At 42.2% G+C, this 22,078-nt stretch overlaps 1 protein-coding gene and 1 long non-coding RNA gene across 3 annotated transcripts in view; one reads left to right on the top strand and one right to left on the bottom strand.

Annotated features, from left to right (window-relative positions):
• The window catches only part of LOC309505604 (uncharacterized protein), a 35,377-nt gene extending 24,196 nt beyond the window's left edge, over window positions 1-11,181 (top strand). Inside the window, exons 2-4 of one of the 2 annotated variants that reach the window (XM_082179014.1) lie at window positions 9,375-9,567; window positions 9,662-9,944; window positions 10,063-11,181. In XM_082179014.1, coding sequence (XP_082035140.1) covers window positions 9,375-9,567; window positions 9,662-9,944; window positions 10,063-10,710 — 1,124 coding nt within the window. In that variant the 3' untranslated portion in view covers window positions 10,711-11,181. Of the gene's footprint in view, window positions 1-8,836; window positions 9,568-9,661; window positions 9,945-10,062 lie in introns of those variants that run through there. The other variant, XM_082179015.1, reaches the window with a different exon arrangement.
• LOC309513041 overlaps window positions 1-22,078 on the bottom strand; it is a 328,088-nt gene that overhangs the window by 52,815 nt on the left and 253,195 nt on the right. The gene's annotated exons all lie outside the window — the stretch shown is intronic.

The following is a 22,078-nucleotide window of genomic DNA, read 5'->3' as shown; positions in this document are numbered from 1 at the left end:
AATGCAGACATAGGCGAGACAGCTCGCGCGCCTATTGGCTGCTCTGTGGCAACTGCAGCAGCCTATCGAGCGAGGCCTGGCGTGACGTCAGACCCAATCAGGGCACTTCGCGCCCGCTGCGTCACGTCCCGCCGAAATGGGCGTGGTCTAGGCCTATAAATAACGCTCGCAGGCAGCTATTATCTGGTTTTTCATCATCGAAGCAACCAGAGCGTGTGCATGCACGGCAAGATACGCAGTACTCGTTCCCTCTTCTAGAGAGAACCGAGGTTACGTTAGTAACCGAGTACGTTCTCTTACGAGAGGTCTCGCGTACTGCGTAAGATATCTTACGCTAGGGGACCCAATGTAAAACGCCGTGCATGCTGAGATCTGACACCAAAGACCCAAGGGCGAAAACCCGGGGTACATATAGTGCACAATCACTCAGGGAACTCACAGGGAGTCCGGGAAGAGGGAGGGGTGCAGCCTCACTTTTCCACATATAGTAGCGTCGATGGGACGCGAATTTCATCATACAGACAGGGCGGGGTACGGCCTGAACTGATGGGGAAAAAGTGGGTCTTCCACAGTTTGCCCAGCTTTATACTGTCGAACATTGAGCTGTGCTCAGCAGATGCAGCATTCTGAGCTGATCGCATCAGGTCAGATAATACTGGTAAATTTAGACCGACAGCAGCCTGGCCTGCAGGGCGGGAACCTCTAGGTTATAAAACCTTATAAATGTAGACGGGGAGGCCCAGCCTGCCGCCATACAAATATCTTGCAAGGCAATCCCACTTGACCAGGCCCACGAAGAGGCCATGCCTCTCGTGGAGTGCGCTCTGACACCCAATGGGCACTGCATGCCCTTGGAGGCTTATGCCAGCGCTATAGCATCAACTATCCATCTGGATAGGCTCTGTTTCGACGCGGCTAGTCCCTTAGAACGCCCGTTAAACGAAACAAAAAGCTGCTCCGTCTGTCTGAAGACAGACAAGCGAGACACATAAGCTCGTAATGCCCTGACTGGGCAAAGGAGGCTCGCGTCTCTTTCCTCATCAGGGACCGGTAGGGCTGACAGGGAGATAACCTGCGCCCTAAACGGTGTGTTGAGGGATTTTGGAACATAACCGTGCTTAGGTTTGAGTATAACTTTTGAGTCATTGGGCCCAAACTCCATGCACGCCGCGCTCACAGAGAGCGCGTGCAGATCCCCTATGCGCTTCACTGAAGCGAGAGCCAGCAAAAACACCGTCTTGAAAGACAGGTGTTTCAAATCGATTGACTGTAAAGGCTCAAATGGCGCACCTTTCATGGCTTCCAGAACCGTAGAAAAGGTCCCATACGGGGACTGAGGGAGGTCTGGGAGGATTCAGTCTCTTAGCTCCTCTAAGGAAGCGGATGACTAAATCGTTCCTTCCTATTGACTGACCAAGCGTTGTTTCTGAGAACGCTGCTATAGCCGCCACATAAACTTTGAGCGTGGAGGGGGCCCTGCCCCCATCCAACAGCTCTTGTAGGAAGGAAAACACCTCCGTCACACCACAGTTTGTGGGTGACACACCACGGGCTGTGCACCAGCCCGAAAACACCGACCATTTAAGACGGAGCTCTAGCCTGCGTGATCGTGTTTAATACGCCTTTAGGGAGTCCAACATGTACCCGTTGATGGCCCAGACATGAAGGGACCATAGTTCCGGGTGAGGATGCCCGATCGAGCCGCGGGCCTGTGAGAGGAGATCTCTCCCCATTGGTACTGGCCACGGGGCAGTACTTGCTAACTGCATCACGACTGGGAACCAAGGTTGGTTTTTCCAGAACGGTGCTATTAGCAGTACTGAGCATCCTTCTTCCCTGATCCGTTTCATCACCTGAGGCAGGAGAGAGACGGGGGGAAAAGCATAGAGCGGGCGGCGGGGCCACACATGGGCCAGCGCGCTCCTGCTCTTGGAGAAAAATTCTTGACAGTGAGCGTTTTCTTGAGACGCAAACAGGTCCACTTCCGCTCTGCCAAATTTCTTCCACAGCAGATGGACTGTCTGTGGGTGTAGAGACCACTCGCCTGCCGGAACATTGTTCCTGGACAGTCTGTCCGGTCCTATATTCAAGATCCCTGGCACGTGCGCTGCTCTGAGCGAGCGCAGGTTGCACTGAGCCCATACCAGGAGGCGTTCTGCCAGCCTGTACAGTTTCTTGGATCTGATGCCGCCCTGGCGATTTATGTAGGACACCACAGACATGTTGTCCGAACGGACCAAGACGTGGTGACCTTTTATTTGGGGACAAAAACGCGTCAGCGCGTTGTCTACTGCCAGCATTTCGAGGCAGTTTATGTGCAGGAGCTTCTCCCGTTCTGACCACTGGCCGAAGGACGGTCTGCCCTCGAGCAGCGCTCCCCATCCCGAGGTGGACGCGTCCGTGGACACCACTTTCACCCTCGAGGAAGTCCCCAGGCTTACACCTGATTGGTACCAGTCGTTCACTTTCCAGGGTTTCAGAGCTGTAACGCACTTCTGATTGACCCTGAGGCGAAGCAAACCGGGTGCCCACGCTTCGCGTGGGACTCGCGCTTTCAGCCAAAACTGCAGCGGGCGCATGCGGAGCAGACCCAGCTGGAGCACTGACGATGCTGAGGCCATGAGACCTAGCATCTTCTGAAATCTCTTGAGCGGGACAGACGCGCCGCAGCGAAAAGAGTTCGCTGTGCGTCGAATGTCTACCGCGCGCTGTTGTGATAGTCGCGCTATCATGGATAGTGAGTCCAGTTCTGTGCCCAGGAAAGATATTTTCTGACTGGGTGACAGGGAGCTCTTCGCCCAATTGACACTCAGACCCAAATCCTCGAGGTGATCGAGTAAAATGGTCGTGCGTTCTATGAGCACTGCGCGAGATTGCGCTAGAATCAGCCAATCGTCCAAATAGTTCAGCACTCGCATGCCTCTCATTCTGAGGGGTGCGAGCGCCGCATCCATGCACTTCGTAAATGTACGGGGTGCTAGGGACAAACCGAACGGCAGGACTGTGTACTGATATGCCTGGCCCTCGAAGGCGAATCTCAAATATCGCCTGTGACGTGACGCTATCTGTATTTGAAAATACGCGTCTTTCAGATCTATTGACACAAACCAATCTCCTTGGCGAATTTGCACAAGGATTTGCCTGGTCGTGAGCATCCTGAACTGTCGCTTCACAAGCACTTTGTTCAGTTGCCTTAGATCTAGTATGGGTCTGAGACCCCCGTCTTTTTTCGGTACCAGGAAGTATCTGCTGTATAGCCCTCCTTCGCTCTGAACTTGAGAGAGAGGCTCTATGGCCCCTTTGCTCAATAGTTTCGTCACTTCGGCTCGAAGTAGATGTGCTACTTCTGTTTTTACCGTGGTCTCGACGCGCGCCACATAGCGGCGAGGGCGTCGGCGAAACTGCAGCGAATAGCCTCTTTCTATAATGTTCAGCACCCACTTCGAAACCCCGGGTAGCTTTGCCCATGCGTCTGCATGGATAGCTAGGGGTTGAATACGAAGCGCGCTCCGCTCGCTCAGCGATGGAGAAGCTTCGGTGTGCTGTAACACAAGCGTGGCGCTCGTGACATTTGAGGCATGGGGCGCGCTGATGACAGCGGGCAGATTGCCCGCGCTCGACTCCTCTGCGGTGGTTAACCGCGAGGGGGAGGGCTGGGCGGTTCCCGTGGGAACTGTCATGTCTATGTGTGGATGTGGGCGCGGGACAGCGGGCACATTTATCACAACGAAAGCATCGTTCGCTTGCGTGAAGCGAGTGCACGTTGGTTTCGTTTTTACAGAAACCGTGAGACATGCATAACGTGGTGTTAGTGGGCACATTCACCCTGTTTGAAGCGCAATCGGTCTGAGTCGATTCATATGCGCGAGCCCTGTGTGACGGGCTGTGCTTGTGTGTAGAGATGGGCACTGGGCAGTGGGCATTCTTCTTACACATAAAGCACCATCGGCCGTGGCCGGGACACCAGAAAAATTCACACTTATGGGATTTATCTGGGTAGCCGTAAAAACGGCGTTTGTGTGCAGGCAAGCGGGTGACAGAACCGACTTGTTTACTGCAGGATACACTGGAACAGTCACATTTACTGGAACTGAACGAGCGAGAAGTTGCCATAGAAACAGAGAGCGTCAACATGCTGGCGTTTATTGCAGGCCTGCGGGCATTACAACAGGCTTGTTCACTGCAATATTGACATTTCCAGTCGCCTGAATTCCAGAGGGGAATGGGAAATGTATAGGAAAAAGGAGGTTGGTCCGTCCGCAGCGGGACCAGAAAAACTCCCTTTTTTCCTTACGCCAGTGACGCACGGAACACCATAGAAACGGTGTGTGGGTGCAGGCGAGCGGGTTGTACAACGCGCTCGTTGGCTGCAAAATACACATCTGCAGTCGCCTTTTCAGGGAACTGACAGAGCGAGCATTGACGGCATAATTTTATCTGCCGGTAGACCCGGGGATCGAACGCGGGTCTCTCGCGTGCAAAAACCTGAGAGTCTGCCACTGGGCCACAGGGGGAGACACATTGTAACTCAGTTAGCGCGAGTATTATAAGAGAGCGTCAACGTGCTGGCGTTTGTTTGCAGGCATGCGTGTATTACAACAGGCTTGCTCACTGCAATACTGACATTTCCAGTCGCCCGAACTTCAGAGGGGAATGAGAAATGTACGAGAAAGAGGAGGTCGGTCCGTCCGCGGCGGGACCAGAAAACGCTCTTTTCTCCTTTCGCCAGTGACGCACGGAAACCATAGAAACGGTGTTTGGGTGCAGGCGAGCGGGTTGTGCAACGCGCTCGTTGGCTGCAAAATGCACGTCTGCAGTCGCTTTTCAGGGAACTGACAGAGCGAAGCATTGGCGGCATAATTTTAACTGCCGCTGGACCGGGATTCGAACTCCGGTCTCTCGTGAGAAAAACCAATGATTCCGCCACTGAGCCACAGGGGGGGAACGCAAAGGTTTTCGGATGCACGAGCATATAAGAGCGTCACATGCTTTCTTCGGCGTATGCTTGCAGGCGCGCTTGTATTAAAACAGGCTCGCCTGCTGCAATATTGATATTTCCAGTCGCATGATCAGGGAACTGGGAATATGTATGAGAAATTGAAGGTCAGTCCATCCTCGGAGGGACTAAAAACACACCTTTCTCCTTTCGCCGGTGAGTGACGCATGAATGGGGCGCAGAAGGCAGGGTAGCTTTCTTATAACGTAAAGAAAAACTAACCCCGACCGTCCGCTTCCAGCCTCCCTTGTGAGCGGCGCAGTTTGCGCGGCTTGAACAGAGGGAGAGAGAAAGCTAGCCCCGTGACCGCCCGCTCCTGACATCCTCTGTGAGCGGCGCGGCGTGCGCGGCTCGAACAGAGGGAGAACAGGTATCGTCCCCCAAGCAGGCAAGGCAAGCGGGCGAACCGGCAAGCTTTGCGGGTTGGGGGGGGGGGGGGGGGGGGGAGGAGCAGTCTCGGAGAAGGATGCCAGGTGAGTCCTCAGAGTCACCATAGGCAGTACCTAACTCGCAGTGAGGGCAGTCGCCGTCAGCGAGTGCGAGAGCTGCGTGATCAGGAAAAGGGGCGTCTTGAAAAACGCCCAGCTCTTTTAGTGCAATGGGAGTGTGTGTCGCGGCGGCGAGCACACACACATACATAAACACAGTAGCAGAGAAAGGATATAATGCCGGAAAGCGCAGCAGGAAGGCAAGGAAGGCGGCGCGGCCAGCGACTTCAGTGACTCGTCCCGCTGAAGGTGCTCTCTTTCAGACGGCGCGGCTTCTTATCCAGCTCCAGCGATGCGTGTGCTTCGCTTGAAGGATGAAAAATCAGATAATAGCTGCCTGCGAGCGATATTTATAGGCCTAGACCACGCCCATTTCGGCGGGACGTGACGCAGCGGGCGCGAAGTGCCCTGATTGGGTCTGACGTCACGCCAGGCCTCGCTCGATAGGCTGCTGCAGTTGCCGCAGAGCAGCCAATAGGCGCGCGAGCTGTCTCGCCTATGTCTGCATTGCTGCTGCAACGCGTTTTGCATTATTACAAAATTAAGGATAATTTTTGGCTTCAATATCTCGCGGAAAAGGATTTTCCCCTAGCGTAAGATATCTTACGCAGTACGAGAGACCTCTCGTAAGAGAACTCATATTCTCTCCACTGGCTTTTGCAGGAACCACTGATACTTGGGGCCTGGTTGGACATTGCTACTCACTGCCATCTGCCGGGGTTCCGCACCATGTTTCTGAAATCCAAGGTTTTTACTTTGGGACATTTGTTGACTCTAACTGGGCCTCAATTTGAGAATGTGGATGTCGTATCCAAACATTTAGGAATCAGATCTGTTCGTTTATTAACTCGTTTTTTTGTCAAACTTAAATCATGTTAAGAGACTTTTTTACAGGGGTTTGTACTCCTGGGCCCGTATTCATAAAGAATCTTAATGCAAAGAGTAGCTCCTAGTGACAAAATTCTAAGAAAAATCTTAGAAATGTGGGCGTTTACTCTTAAAATTAAAGAAAAAATCCTAGTAAAGAAAAAAGTACTTCAGAAAGCATCTTAACCCTTAAAAGAGGTCTTAAGGTCAAAATTGTTAGGAGCACGGACGAGGACTTTTAAGAGGCTTAAGAGTTTCTTTAGCAGAGGAGAAAATGGCAGAAAGACGAAGAGGGAGAAGAAATGTGTTGCAGACAATGAATAACAGTGAGTTAATAAGACGCTATAGATTAGATCATGCAGGGATCATGTTTGTGACTGATCTTATTAGAGACACGCTAACATCTCCGACACAGCACAGAAATGCCATAGCGCCAGAAATGAAAGTAATCACTACATTACGATATTTGGCAACTGGGAAAATTCCATGTTTGATACATTAAAACCAACATTCAAACCACCACTTAAATAGACATGCCAGCAATCAGTGTAATTGGAAAGAGTGGAACAATTTTGATCATTCTAAGCCAAGCAAATACCTTATAGGAAATTAACAGCATGGTAAATAAAAAAATTGATTTATATATATAATGTTTGTGTGTGTGTGTGTGTGTGTGTGTGTGTGTGTGTGTGTGTGTGTGTGTGTGTGTGTGTGTGTGAGAGAGAATGGTCAAATAGGAAAAATTACGCATGTAATTTCAAAGTGAAGGCTTAGAATAGACCCTATACTTAAAATCACTTTTTTTTCTTCTTCTTGGACAACCAACCAATCACAGTCTTCAAAAGATTGTGTCATAAATAGCAACGGGGTCAACCCCGCCTCCTTACTAAGATGAACGTTTTTGTTTTTTCGTCTTTTCCTTACTCAGAGTTGCTCTCAGATCGGTCCTGAATCGCTTTTAAGCTAAGACTCCTACGTAAAAGTTTTTAAGCTAAATTAAGAGTTTTCTTAGAGGATTCTTAGAATCTTTATGAATACGGGCCCTGATGTTGAGGATCCCTTTCCGTGTTTGATTATTCAACCCAATCTTGAAGAGGGTACAGGTTTTTTGCTGAAATCAGGTGAATTTTTGATTTTAAATTTCTTGTCAAGTGAAGAAAAAAAACTGTATAGAGCCTGTGTTTTGGTTTTTAATAAGAAAATGTTAGAAAAAAGAACTGATACACCATGGCGTTCTGTTTTTAAACTAAGAAATGATGTAAAACCTGAATGGAGATCATTATATAAGCCACCATTGTCTAAAAGGTTTGGTGATATACAATGGAGAATTATCCATGGTGCCATTGCTGTCAATTCTTTTATTTCGGTGCTGAATCCAGAAGTTAATTCTGCTTGCCCTTTCTGTCTTCAAAGGGAGACTGTTTTTCATGCTTTCATGCATTGTTTTAGATTAGAACCTTTGTTTATGAGATTACAGTTTTTTACGATTGCTATGACAGATTTTTCAATACTTTTAACAATTTTTCAAAACTCTTAACACAGTTAGCACTACATCCGTCTGTGTAAGCTATACTATTAACACATTTCTTGTTGCTTTAACACAAAATGCATACAATTAACACACATTTAAAATGCTTGAACTTCTTTTACACACAAGCTCAAACAAGACCAAAACAATGGATTTTTACTGCCAAATTTACCAATGCTTTAACACTGTATGTCAGAACAGAAAACACCATGTTCTAAACCTAACCTTACAGGCTAAAGTCAAGGTGAACAGCTGCTTATACTGTGAATTGAAACACAAATATATCCCCTGTATTTTATTCTATTGTTACTGAGAAACAGCTGATTGAATTATGCAAATAGATAATTAGAAGATGACTCTTTTTTTTTATTCTTCTGTTCGTATATTTTGTATTTTCACATAATGAATGCAGCTATATTGCATATTTTTGTTATCTTGCAGTATAATGTCCTTTTGCAAATAAAGTCTTTATTGCAGCAATTCTGTCTCTGTCTTCGTTTTGTTCATTAACCGTACATCTATAAAGCACCTGAGATGGGTCTTTCTTTATTGAATTTCTGCAGCAAAAGACCTAAACCCAACAAAACAAAAATGTAGAGAGGCTTCAGAAGAAACTGCAGTGCAAAACACAATCTATGATCAGTACAGTATACTGTGTGTGGTATAAGGGCAGACCTGACACATATAAAATAATGCAGTTTCTGTAATTCCATCTAATGTTAGTGTTTTTATGACATTGTGCTGTGATTGACTAAATCTTCCTGTTGGACGAGAACATATGTTAGTGTTTTGAAAAATTATTTGATTTTGAGACATGTTTGCAGTGTTTTGCTAGTGTATTGTTGCTAGTGTATTATTGTATTTAGAAAATTAGTATTGGAGTTTAGTTTACAATGTGTGATTTTGAGCATGAAATTAACTGTTTTGCCAGTTGTGTGCTGTAGGTGTGTTGGTGCGTTACAGTTTTTTTGGATTGCTTACACACTAAAATTAAAAGTAGTACACTATTAGCAAAACCTTACACTCAAGAAGCAAAACATCAGCCCATATTTGCACAACTATAAGCACATTGTCAACCTCACACTTGTTGCAAAACTCTACACACAGTGATTTGCAAAACACTAAACACACTTAACATACATTACACACAAAAATCTATCATGAAGTCACTTCCTTGCAATACCAAAGCACTGACTGTCAAATTACCGCACCGTCCAACCAATTGGTTCAACACAGTCATCAGGTGTGCAAACACTTGTTTGCTTAATTGTAGACACACCAATCAGGTGTATAAGCACTATAAAAAGCAGCAGGTGAGTTCATCGGTCTTCAAGCACAATGGAAAGAGTCAGAGAAAGAGTAAGACGAGGAGGAGAACGAAGAGGACAACGAGGAGAACGAGGAGGACGAGGACGAGGAGGAGGAAGGGTAGGAAGAGGAATCAACAGAGGAGGAATCAACAGAGGAAGAGGAAGAGATGGAGGCCATGCTGGAGGTAGAGGAAGAGGAAGAGGAAGACAAGAAGGTGCTCAAAGAGGACCGAATCTGACAAATGAGATCCGCGCAACACTGGTTGACCACGTCGTCAACCACGGCCTGACGCTGAGGGAGGCTGGACTGCGAGTACAGCCAAATCTAAGCCGATACACAGTGGCAAGTGTGATAAGAACATTTCGACTGGAAAATAGGTATTTGTACTGTACTCTATGCACTCAGCACTTCTGTTACCTTTTCCTGTGAAATTACTGTACTATTGTATACTGTTTTTTTTTTTCTACATAGGATTGAGGGTCAGGAACGACAAGGGGGAAGGCCTCCTATGTTCACAGAGCAGCAAGAGAGGGAGATAGTAAACATGGTTTTGGCCAACAATGCTATAACACTCAATCAGCTCCAAGCTAACATTGTCAATAACCATGCCACTTTCAACGATATCCATCAGGTCTCAACATCAACACTGGCACGCATCCTAAAAAAAAAACATATTCAAATGAAGCAAATTTATCGAGTGCCTTTCGAGCGCAATTCTGAAAGGGTGAAACGACTGCGGCATGATTATGCAGAGGTATGTATTCACTTTAGCAGTGTGATCTTGCATACTGTCTCATAATCTTTTACTGTACTGTAATATGTATACTAGATCTACACTGAACTACACAATTTTGCCTGACACTGTTCTTCAGAGAGTTTTACGAATGGATGGAGAAGAGATCCAGCATGAGTTCATTTACGTAGATGAGGCTGGGTTCAACCTGACGAGAACACGAAGGAGGGGAAGAAACATCATTGGCCACAGGGCTATAGTCAATGTCCCAGGGCAACGTGGGGGTAATATAACACTCTGTGCAGCCATTACACAGAATGGGGTCCTCCACCGCCATGCCCATATGGGCCCTTACAACACAGCACTCATACTTACATTCTTGGACCAATTGCACAACATAACAGCAGCAAATCAAATCGATCATATGCAATACATTGTTGTCTGGGACAATGTGTCTTTCCACCGCTCTGCTCTGGTTCAGAACTGGTTTCAGCAACATCCACATTTCACCGTACTATATCTTCCACCATACTCTCCATTCCTCAACCCTATAGAAGAGTTTTTCTCGGCATGGCGGTGGAAGGTATATGATCTCCGTCTCCAGGCTGAGGTACCCCTCATCCAAGCCATGGAGGAGGCCTGTGACCAGATGGAGGTAGCAGCAATGCAAGGATGGATTCGTCATTCAAGACGTTTCTTTCCAAGGTGTCTTGCTAATGACAACATTGCCTGCGATGTTGATGAAATTCTCTGGCCAGATCCAGCTAGGCGAAGAGACAATGTCTAGTTTTATTTTATTTTTTTTACAGTAAACTTGCAGTACAATACGTAAAGTGACATTTTGTTACAGTATTATGAATCTCCATGTCAACATTTTGGGCGTGTTGAGAAATAAATGAGTTTCTTCAGTCTGCAACATTGGTCTTGTGTAGTGTTTGGTGAATTTACATTATATTTGTACTTTGTTGATGGTAGCCTACTCTAATCATAGGGAAGTAGAAGTGCTAAAAGTGTTTTAGGTTTATCACAGCAGAGTGTAACTCGTGCAAACAGAGTATAGTAATGTGAAACGTGTGTGTTTCATATGGTAACAAAGTGTGGTTTTTAAACAGAAGTGTATAGTTTTTACAAGAGTGTTTAATTATGCAAAGGATCTGTAGTGTTTTGCTAATTGGGTGTGTGGTTGTGCTAATTGTGTGTAGTGTTTTGAAAACACGGGCCCTGTTTTGAAAATTGTGCTTAAGCAATCCAAAAAAACTGTAACTGTTTTGCCAGTTGTGTGCTGTAGGTGTGTTGGTGCGTTACAGTTTTTTTGGATTGCTTACACACTAAAATTAAAAGTAGTACACTATTAGCAAAACCTTACACTCAAGAAGCAAAACATCAGCCCATATTTGCACAACTATAAGCACATTGTCAACCTCACACTTGTTGCAAAACTCTACACACAGTGATTTGCAAAACACTAAGCACACTTAACATACATTACACACAAAAATCTATCATGAAGTCACTTCCTTGCAATACCAAAGCACTGACTGTCAAATTACCGCACCGTCCAACCAATTGGTTCAACACAGTCTTCAGGTGTGCAAACACTTGTTTGCTTAATTGTAGACACACCAATCAGGTGTATAAGCACTATAAAAAGCAGCAGTCATTCAAGACGTTTCTTTCCAAGGTGTCTTGCTAATGACAACATTGCCTGCGATGTTGATGAAATTCTCTGGCCAGATCCAGCTAGGCGAAGAGACAATGTCTAGTTTTTTTTTGTTTTTTTGTTTTTTTTACAGTAAACTTACAGTACAATACGTAAAGTGACATTTTGTTACAGTATTATGAATCTCCAGGTCAACATTTTGGGCGTGTTGAGAAATAAATGAGTTTCTTCAGTCTGCAACATTGGTCTTGTGTAGTGTTTGGTGAATTTACATTATATTTGTACTTTGTTGATTGTACCCATACACAAAAGAAATATATTTACAGTAAAATATATTTTCAGAGTATATTTTGGAATATATGCAAATATTTGAAATTGGCCCAATAAATATATTTCACACTTACTGTAACATCATATATTTTTTGTTATATTTCAGAATATTTTTCAAAGTATTTTTTTCTGTATGGGTCCCCAAAAGTGTCAAAAATATATGTGGCATATATTCCAAATACATTGAAATATATTCTGAAATATAACAAAAATATATGATGTTAAGTGTGAAATATATTTATTGGGCCAATTTCAAATATTTGCATATATTCCAAAATATACTCTGAAAATATATTTCAAATAAATTTCTTTTGTGTATCTAATCATAGGGAAGTAGAAGTGCTAAAAGTGTTTTAGGTTTATCACAGCAGAGTGTAACTCGTGCGAACAGAGTATAGTAATGTGAAACGTGTGTGTTTCATATGGTAACAAAGTGTGGTTTTTAAACAGAAGTGTATAGTTTTTACAAGAGTGTTTAATTATGCAAAGGATCTGTTGTGTTTTGCTAATTGGGTGTGTGGTTGTGCTAACTGTGTGTAGTGTTTTGAAAACACGGGCCCTGTTTTGAAAATCGTGCTTAAGCAATCCAAAAAAACTGTAAGAGTTTATGAAATTTGTTAAAAGTATTGAAAAAATTGTCATAGCGATTGTAAAAAAAACTGTAAAAGAATTGTTTTGTAGGTTTGATGAAACTTTTTGTATTGAGACTTTCATTTGGGGTTTAAGTACTTTCAGAAAAAACGTTTCACCTGTCAAGTATAAAATACATGAGTGTATCAGTGTAATGAGCTATAAGTTCACTGCAACTTATCCAACATCCTAAAGATAAATTATTATAATTACAAGATATTTCTGGTGTTATAAAATATCGCATAGCCTATTAATTTTCCAAGCAAAATGTATATTGGTCAGAATTATTGCGCTCCTATCTGGCACGCATGCGCGCAGCAGCGCTCGTTCAATGTGAAGTTTAGCAGCAAAATGGAAATATTTGCACGACTTTCTAAGATTTACAGATGGAGAATATTCCTGTGAAATGTACGTTTTGGAAACACCATCTCTCAAACGCATAAGACAGCACAAATATATACGCTGTTTGATGGTGGATCGATTTGATCTATGATCGACCTCTAGGGCTGCTTAAGAAACGCGTGCACACGCAGTTATCTAGACTAGATAAACATGGATCAAATTAGTGGGATTGCGTGAACTTGAATTACCTTTTATGAAACCGCTTTAGCCCCAACTTATTTGTTAGGTTTATTGAAGTCGGGTTTTGGAGTTTAATCCCCGCTTTTCTTAGCATCTTTTATGGAACAACCCTCCGGTGATGTTGGCTGTTTATTGATGAAGTCATCATCCATGTTATTGCCTGAATCCCTGATCTTATTCAGAGTCTAATGTTTTGATTATATAGGACTTGTGTTTTTAATGTTGTTTTATAATAGAAGCCATTTAATTTTACAGCATGAGAGCAATGTTGTTTATCAAATAATATAAAGGATTTTAAAAACATTTAGTGCATTAAACTTCCTTATTACTTAGCCATCAAGAATCAGCGTATGAATCTCAACAATGGTGACAATCAATGAAATGCTTCATGCTGCAGTGCATGCTGGGTACCACCAATCAAAAGTCACCCATATCTCCCAGCATGCATTGCGGCATTAATAAATTATGCAGCTGGAGTTGATCTGATTATCTGGATATTTAGTTTGATTGTCACCATTGTTGAGATTCATATGCTGTTTCTTGATGTCTGTGTGTGTCTAAGTAATGCCATAGATGAAAGTTTTTGTGCACTAAATAGTTTTTAAAAACCATGTATATTATTTGATAAACAACACTGCTAGATATGCTGTAGAATCAAATGACTTCTATTATGAATAAAACAATATTAAAACCACAAGTCCTAGATAATCAAAGCATTAGACACTGAATAAGATCAGGGATTTAGGCAATCACATGATGATATCGTCATCATCATCAATAAACAGCCAACATCACCTGGGGCTCGTTCTTCGTACGTCGCTAACTCAGTAAGCTGGATTTGATTGTTGACGATTTGGCATGATCTTGGATTGTTTGGTTCTTCGACGCTCATCCTGGACTTGCTGTCATAGCAACAGGTGCGCAAACTTGAACCTGCTCGGGAGCAGGCTTATTTCATGTAAACAGGATTAGATCCCGGCTTCATAAGCGGAGCTGATACGGGAAGTCCAGCGCAGCGCGATAGTGCACTTTCTGAGATTGAATTTTTTTCTCGTGACTCGTGAGATTGTCGTTTACATTATTAATTTGTTGGAAACGCACATTATTTTCGACTTGTCGGAGTCGGGCTTTAACTACAGCACAAACTGTTTGCATTGCCCTATGATTATTTGCGAGTGGCTCTTTCCTTTACACTATTGGAGCAGAGAACTTAATGGAAAGTGCTGTCTGTCGTGTCATTCGGAGTTTACCTGGCGCTTTTAGGTTTAAAAAACAGTTTTAGGTTTTTAAGACCCAATGTTGTAAAGCAGTTTTTTTAAAGCAGTTTTTTTTTTTTTTTTGGCTATCATTTTTTATGAAGATCATGCAATCATGACCATGCCGATTACAGTATGTCACTCAGGCTTCACTAACGTGATTGGTAGACTATAGGCTTCCATAGACTGCCATCAAGGCCTCAATGAAGGAGATTATGTGAACAGAAAGGGGGTTCACAATGTAAATGTGCAGCCCAGTTACTATTGGGAGTCTTAATATTCCAGATTAATAATATTATATCAAATAAAAAAAGTCAGTTGACTAAAATCTTCCATATCACAAATGTGAAAGCAAAATGGCCAGGATCTGTGCATGACTTAAGAATTTTCAGAGATTCACATTTATGCACATTATTTGAAAGTGGTAAGGACAGTTCCACAATTAAATATCAAGCTCACTGTATTACATACACTTATGCTGATCCTAACAGAACTGCATTTTTTCATAGGTGATTATGACATGTTCCTGCCTGCAGACAGGTGTTTTATGACCCCATTCCCTGACCCAAACCAGTTACAATGCAGCTCTAGCCAGGACAAGGGCACACAATGAAATGAACTTTGGCTAACTAAAGGGAAGATTTCAGTGTCTGATAAGTCTGAGGTTTGCACACCTGACAGGGCCTGTGACATTGCTGCATGTGCCATATTACACAACATTGCCAAAAAAAAAAAAAAAAAAAAAAACTTTTCATTATAATATAATGAAAAGTTTAATAAAAGACCAATATACTTAGTTCCTTGAGTTTTATTTCAATTGTTCTTTGTAAAGAAAAGCCAGTGTTCAAGTGCCTGCAACAAGAGATATTAGACACATGCCTCATGCAACAAATAAAAAGGAAAAGTTGGCTCTACACTGCCCACCTGTAGGCCTATGTCTCCTCTGTCTGTGCAGACTCTTCTGAAGGCCTTTCTGTAGATGTGGAATCCTGCAACTTATATTGCTGCCATAAAGCATACAAGTATAAATTAAGTAAAGTTATTTATGCACTTGCAGGTAGGCTAGTTCCTCCATATGACAGTTATCTGAGAGGGTTTATTCACTGTCCAGTGAAATGGAAACAAATGGACATTACAAAGTCTTATACTTTCTTTCCTTTGGAAAGTTATAAAAAAAAATGTCCACTTACTGCACATATTTCAGCCACCACTTTCTTGGGAACAGATACAAGTGTTGGTGTATTATGTAAAAGTGCACAAAAGAGGAAAACACAATGTCATTATATGAACTACACTCTGGAAAAATATTTTTACATTAATATAAGTTTATTAGTTTTGTCAAAGCAATTCATCATTACTCAAGATTTAACAGTTGAAATGACTATACGGCCTTAATTTAATGCAGCAAAAATTATTTTACAGTGTAGGCTACTAAGATCTTTTCTTCTTTTTTTTTTTTTTTTCTCAGCCTTTTTCTTGGTTGCTTTTATAAACAGCCAACCATTTATTTAACAGTGTCTTTTATAAAAGAGACTATAATATAACAAAAAAATTACCATTATGTAGAATATTTTTGTACTTCACTTTTGTTTGTTCCCATGTTTTAGTGTGGTGACTCTGACATTACAATGAACAAAGTAATTATGCAATTATTCAAATACAAAAATATAGGCTAATAAGTGATAAAAAAAACATCTAACATGGCCACTTCTAACGGATTTAAATTGTCTGCTACTTTTTGCCAGCCCTCTCTCCTGGCTTTTGCAGACTTTGAGGTGTTCCCTGTCGTTTTGCATTAAAACATTAAAATTCCGAATAAACTTCGACTATTAGTTCTTGCTCTGCTGCGGAGAAAAACTGTGCGCGCTCTTTGGCCACGCTGAACAGCCAATAGCAGCGTTGCTGATCAATGTTTCTACTATCGATACATGTCCCCTTTTAACCCAGCGCATGAACGCGCAATTATCTCAGATAACTCAATCCAGCGATACTAATCCTATCCGGCAAGTGTGTTCGAAGAACCGAGTTAGCCAGATCATGATTAGCACGATGATATTATCTTGGATGTGTCATTTGATCTCGGATGTAATAAGCAACGTACGAAGAACGAGCCCCTGATCTCATTTTCTCATGGCTTTTTTAGCTACAACAATTGTGCTTTATAAACACACAATTATAGCAGCCAGAGAAAATTTTATATTAAAGAGTCAAGGGTCAAGAGCACAACTAAAGCAAACGCTAACCACCATCATGGTGACTTTAAAATACAAAATATGATTTCATTAAACCGGAAATTAAATAAAGTAAATCTGTGTAACGTAAACGACTCTGGGTCAATGCGAATTAGCTCAAGAATATAGGGAATTTGGGAAATATTACTAATCATAACTCATGGTCATAATTCATAAATCGCATATACATTACTTTATCAATTTTCGGAAATACCTCGTTCTGTAACTGGTCTCGTCATCAGTCATTCGTCCAGCGAATAAATGTAAGGTTTCCAGTTAAGAAAGAGTATCCCTGTTTACAAACTCCAAGAAAGTTTATCTTCTGGCCACGAACATAAAACTAACTGAGTTTATGAATTAAAACTACTCAAGGTAGTCAATATCGAGCTTGTAGCTTAGATCTTTTGATTTCATTGACTTACAAGGTGGGTTTTCAAACACAGAGACAGTTAAAGTATAAATGAATTTTAATAAATGTACACTAGAGAGATTATATGAGCTACAATATAAACGTACGTAAAAATGCAAACAGTAAAACAGACAACATTTAACCAAACAAAATATAAAACATCGCGTGGTCAGAATAAATGAAATGAAAGAAAGAAAGAAAGACAGAGAGAAGAGATAGAGGGTAACTTAATTCACAGACCTAAGAACTGGACACCTGAAATCAGCGTTTAAAGAGAGTTACGTTACTTGCAAGATTCTGTGCTCTTTCAGTGTGGTGCTGAAGAGGGGGGGCGCGCGCGTGTGTGCGCGTGTCCGGCTGGTTTGCGTCTAACTTCGTCTTCTGGGTCGTTTCGCAAGACGATGTAAAGGCTCACTTGAATTTAACGTTACCGAGAAAGTTCAGATCATTTCCCCTGTGGCGGGGAAAGGCGAGTAGGAACTTAGTTGCAAAAGAACGGCAGCTTCTACATGACGCGGGCATGCGTCCAGAGGAGAAGCCAAGCCTGTCCCGCTGGTTGCGTTGGGAAGCGCTGCGCGTGGAGGAGAAGGTCAGAAGAGGGTTGAGTTGAGAGTTGAGAGAGGGTGTAACAGGCGAGTCCCGTCTTTTGAGGGAATCCCGTGTACTCCTCCTTTTGCGTGGAGGACGAATCGGATCTTCTGATCTGAAGCGGGAAGAGGTTTCTTTGTTTGTGAAGAAACGCCCACTTTGACTGTCATGTGAGAGGTCGAAAATAACATTCATATTTAGAAATATGGTATTTCCTGGAATAAATGCATATTATTGTACTTTGCAGTCAAGATTCGACTCCGACGTGTTTTTCCCATTACATTGACACCTCGAATGACGTTTTTGCATGAAAGAAATACAGGGTTACATAATTTCCTCATAATCACTAGCATAGTGATTTTGATTAACATAATAACGTTGCATAGATACCTCAGACATTATCTGGCCAATTATACACACATAAAAATACATATCGAAAACATTGCTATTGGATCATATGTGTGGAAATGTCTGGAATGTTGGCTTGCAGAAGAACTGGATGAGCTGCAGCTTTGGAGTCATAAAGTTTATGACCAGGTCGAGGTCGGGTTACAAGACACTATTGAGGAACCTTCTTTCAGTGAACCTTTAGAATTCAAAATTATACTCTAGCAAACCACACCTCTATTATAAGGCAAACTAACCACACATGCATAATGGAATTGTACATATATTTAAAAGAAATATTGCTTATCCTGAGTTACACACAAATGTTGGTCTCTTGGTGTGTGTGTGTGTGTGTGTGTGTGTGTGTGTGTGTGTGTGTGTGTGTGTGTGTGTGCGCGTGCGTTGGAATGTCATGAGGCTGTAAAGTCAAAAAACAGGGTTCCCTATGTGACTCAAATGGGTGTTTTATGTTATGTTTTACTGTTCAGTCTTTTCCTGTTTTGCTCAGAGTTTTTGACTAACAGCTGCACCAGACCTTCTCCGGTCAGCGAGATTTCCATGGAGGGCTTGCAAAGAGTCAGGTCAGGAACTGAGACACAATAGAGCAGGATCCACAGTAATGAAATATTCAGTGATGAGTCTAAGGAAAACACAACTGCCTTCACTGAAGAAACAACCACCTAACAAGGAACATAGAAAACACACATGGGTTGATGATAAAAATGAATACTACAGAAAAAAACATATGTAATTTCTACATTACATTACATCTCGAGTGAGTTCACGTAGTGTAACAGCGTAGCGCTTCTGTGTTGTACGTCACACGCATCACACACGTGACCAGCGTCGGCCAATAGTGAGCCTACGTGTGGCGCACAACACAGAAGCGCTGCGCTGTTACACTACGTGAACTCACTCGAGGCCCAGAGAGAAGGAAATGAATAGTGGAATAAAGTCGTTATTTTTGTTTGTTTTTGCGCACAAAAAGTATTCTCGTCGCTTTATAAACTTAAGATTGAGCCACTGTAGTCACTTGGACTATATTAACGATGTCTTTAATGCATTTTCTGGGCCAGCAAGTTATAACGTCTTTAGAAGCCTATGGAGGAGTGAGACAGCTCTCAGATTTAATCAAAAATATCTTAATTTGTGTTCCGAAGATGAACGAAGGTCTTACGGGGTTGGAACAACATGAGGGAGAGTAATTACTGACATAATTTTCATTTTTGGGTGAACTATCCCTTTAATCAATTCATCTCTCCAGCATTTCCAATTCATATTGTTGAACATACTATGTTACTATAGAAAGATAAGGTGGTTTATTGCAAGGAATTATGAATCACATTGTGTTTGAGTCAAATCCGATATCTGATTACTAGTGTTTATTTCGTCAACGAAAATTATGACTAAATATCGTCGTCAACGAACCACGTGACGAAAACAAGACGAGACGCAACGTAAATGCTGGTCATGGGATGATAACTATAATTAAATGTATAATGCAATATTGTTGACGAATAAAAACGAGACTAAATGTGGTTTACAAAATAAAAACTATGCTAAAATGTCTCTTCATTTTCGTTGACCAAAACGAGACGAGACGAAATGTTATGACGTTATTTGTCTCGTTTAGTCACATTATTATTGTTTTGCAGTATTACTGTTTCCCGTGGGTCACTTCAGGGGCTGCATCAGGTCCTCTGTGCAGACGCAGGCGATGTCACTTCCTCAAGCCCCACTCGCGGGATTAGAAGATGCAGCTGCAGTGAGTCAGCGTACACGACAACAAACATCTGATCTGAGGGCGCGCTGTGTGACGTGTGCGCAGACTGGTGCATAGATATATACACTAGACGTCGCCTTGGCTACGGTTTCTTTCCAATGAACTGCAGTAGCCAAGGCGACATCTAGTGTATATATCTATGCACCAGTCACACAGCGCGCCCTCAGATCACTTGGACGTGGCTGTGTTCAAGAGGTAAAAACGATATAAATACTGTTCGTTTTCTCACACAAACCGCTCGTTTCGTGTCTTAGGCCATCAATGTGTACTTACGATGGGGAATTGTTTAATTTGGACGATGGGGAATTGTTTAATTTGGACTCTGTGCATGCTCTTTGAGACAGTGACCATGGACCTGCATTATATGACTGACAGACAAGAACGGTTTGACCTAAAAATATCAAAATTGAAACTACTGCGGAAAAAAAGACACCTACATCTTGGATGCCCTTGAGGTAAGCTAAAACATACCAAAATTTTATTTCAAAGTGAACTATCCCTTTAAGTCTGACGCCCGTTTCACACACACTCCGTGTGCAGTGTGTATGCGGTGCAGGAGCAGCACGCGCTATAGTGCTTTCACATATGCTGCGTTTGCAGTGCGTAACTGACTCACGGCTGTACCACAAACACATACTCACTATTTTTATTTCAAATCCAGAAGTTATCAGCTACTTTTATTTAAAAGAAAGTTTTGTCAGCATTGTGATGCTCTTTGTACACACATACTCATTAATAGACGTAATTCACTTTTAAGCACAATTTAAACAACGTATTATTCAATGCACTACTTCTATCTAGATTTATAAGAAAGTGGTAAAATATTTAGCCATATAGTTATATTAAAATATAGTTATAAAACTTAAAATTTACAAAAACAGCCGACTCTCATGCCTTTTCTTTTGCATTTAAATTTTAATACAATAAATCTTGGATGTCACAAAGAACTTGTTTTTCAACCTCCACGAATGAGACGAGTGATACTTTTCTGTTTGCTATTTTTGCTATTTTTCCATATAGTGGTACACTATATTACCTGGGTTAAATAGAATTGCATTACAAAAAAGAGACCGTTTTCATTGACTTAAACTACACGAAAATAGTCATGGATAATTCTGACTAAAATAAGACTAAAATGCTCAGACTTTTAGTCGACTGAAACTTGACTAGACTAAAAAGAGTATGAACGTGACTAAAACTAATAAAAACTAAAATGACAGCTTGACACAAAGACTAGACTAAAACTAAAATTAAAACAGGCCGCCAAAAACAACACTAGGTCTACGCTCCCGTCGCATGTCGCAACTCCCCCGCCATATCCTCCTTTGTTTGTGTATTCACTTTTCAACCAACCTCTAATGTCACTCTCTGCGGCTCGCTGTTGTGTCCTGACTCCTGTTTGGTCCTCCTGTATACTCTGCAGTCCTGTTTTCCTCGAAAAAAAAGGAAAGACAAGAGCGCAGAGTACTTCCACCTCTTCCCCTGGCTTGCTCCTGACCCACTCTTTCTCTTTGTCTCCTTTTTCTCCTTGACATAAGTGTCCCTGAGGCCCTTCCGCTTCCTACGGATTGTCTCCTCTGACAAGAAATACACGTAAACACAAATTTCTACTAATAAACCAGAGAAATATCCCGGTGTCGAAACCTGGAATGCCAAGTTCTGCTAACTTTGGCTAATGCCAGTGTGTTAACAAGTTCAATATATGTGACCCTGGATCACAAAACCAGTCACATGTCGCACGGGTATATTTGTGGCAATAGCCAACAATACATAGTATGGGTCAAAATTATCGATTTTTCTTTTATGCCAAAAATCATTAGGATATTAACCCTCTGGGGTCTAAGGTGTTTTTTTTGACATGCCCTGACATTTGTGCTTTTTTCAGTTATTTATGAACATGTTAATGGCAAAGGTGTAAATTCACTCTATATAGCACAAACAGGGCTACCATAATATGTGAGCCACATGTATGTAGATGTTTGTATTTTTAAGAGAATAATGTTAATGCGTGGTTATTGAAAAAAATAAAAATGAAAGTTGCTGAAATAAGACCACAAAACTCATACTAAATATGTGTCCACAAGACTTTTGACTAATGGATGTTGTCGCTTCGAGTTCTGGCTTCAAAATTATGTGAAAATAGTCTTGCTTTATCGTTCACATAAAACAATACATTGATTTAAATTGTGTAAAACAGGTTTTGCTTGGAAAGCCAATATGCGAGGGGGGCGTGAACGAGGAGTGGTTCACACCTGAGAATACAATGTCCCACCCACTCTGCATAATTACTTGCATAATG

This window comes from Leuciscus leuciscus, assembly GCF_965113295.1.
Source record: "Leuciscus leuciscus genome assembly, chromosome: 1".
NCBI lineage: Eukaryota > Metazoa > Chordata > Actinopteri > Cypriniformes > Leuciscidae > Leuciscus > Leuciscus leuciscus.
This window is presented reverse-complemented; position numbering and strand designations above follow the sequence as displayed.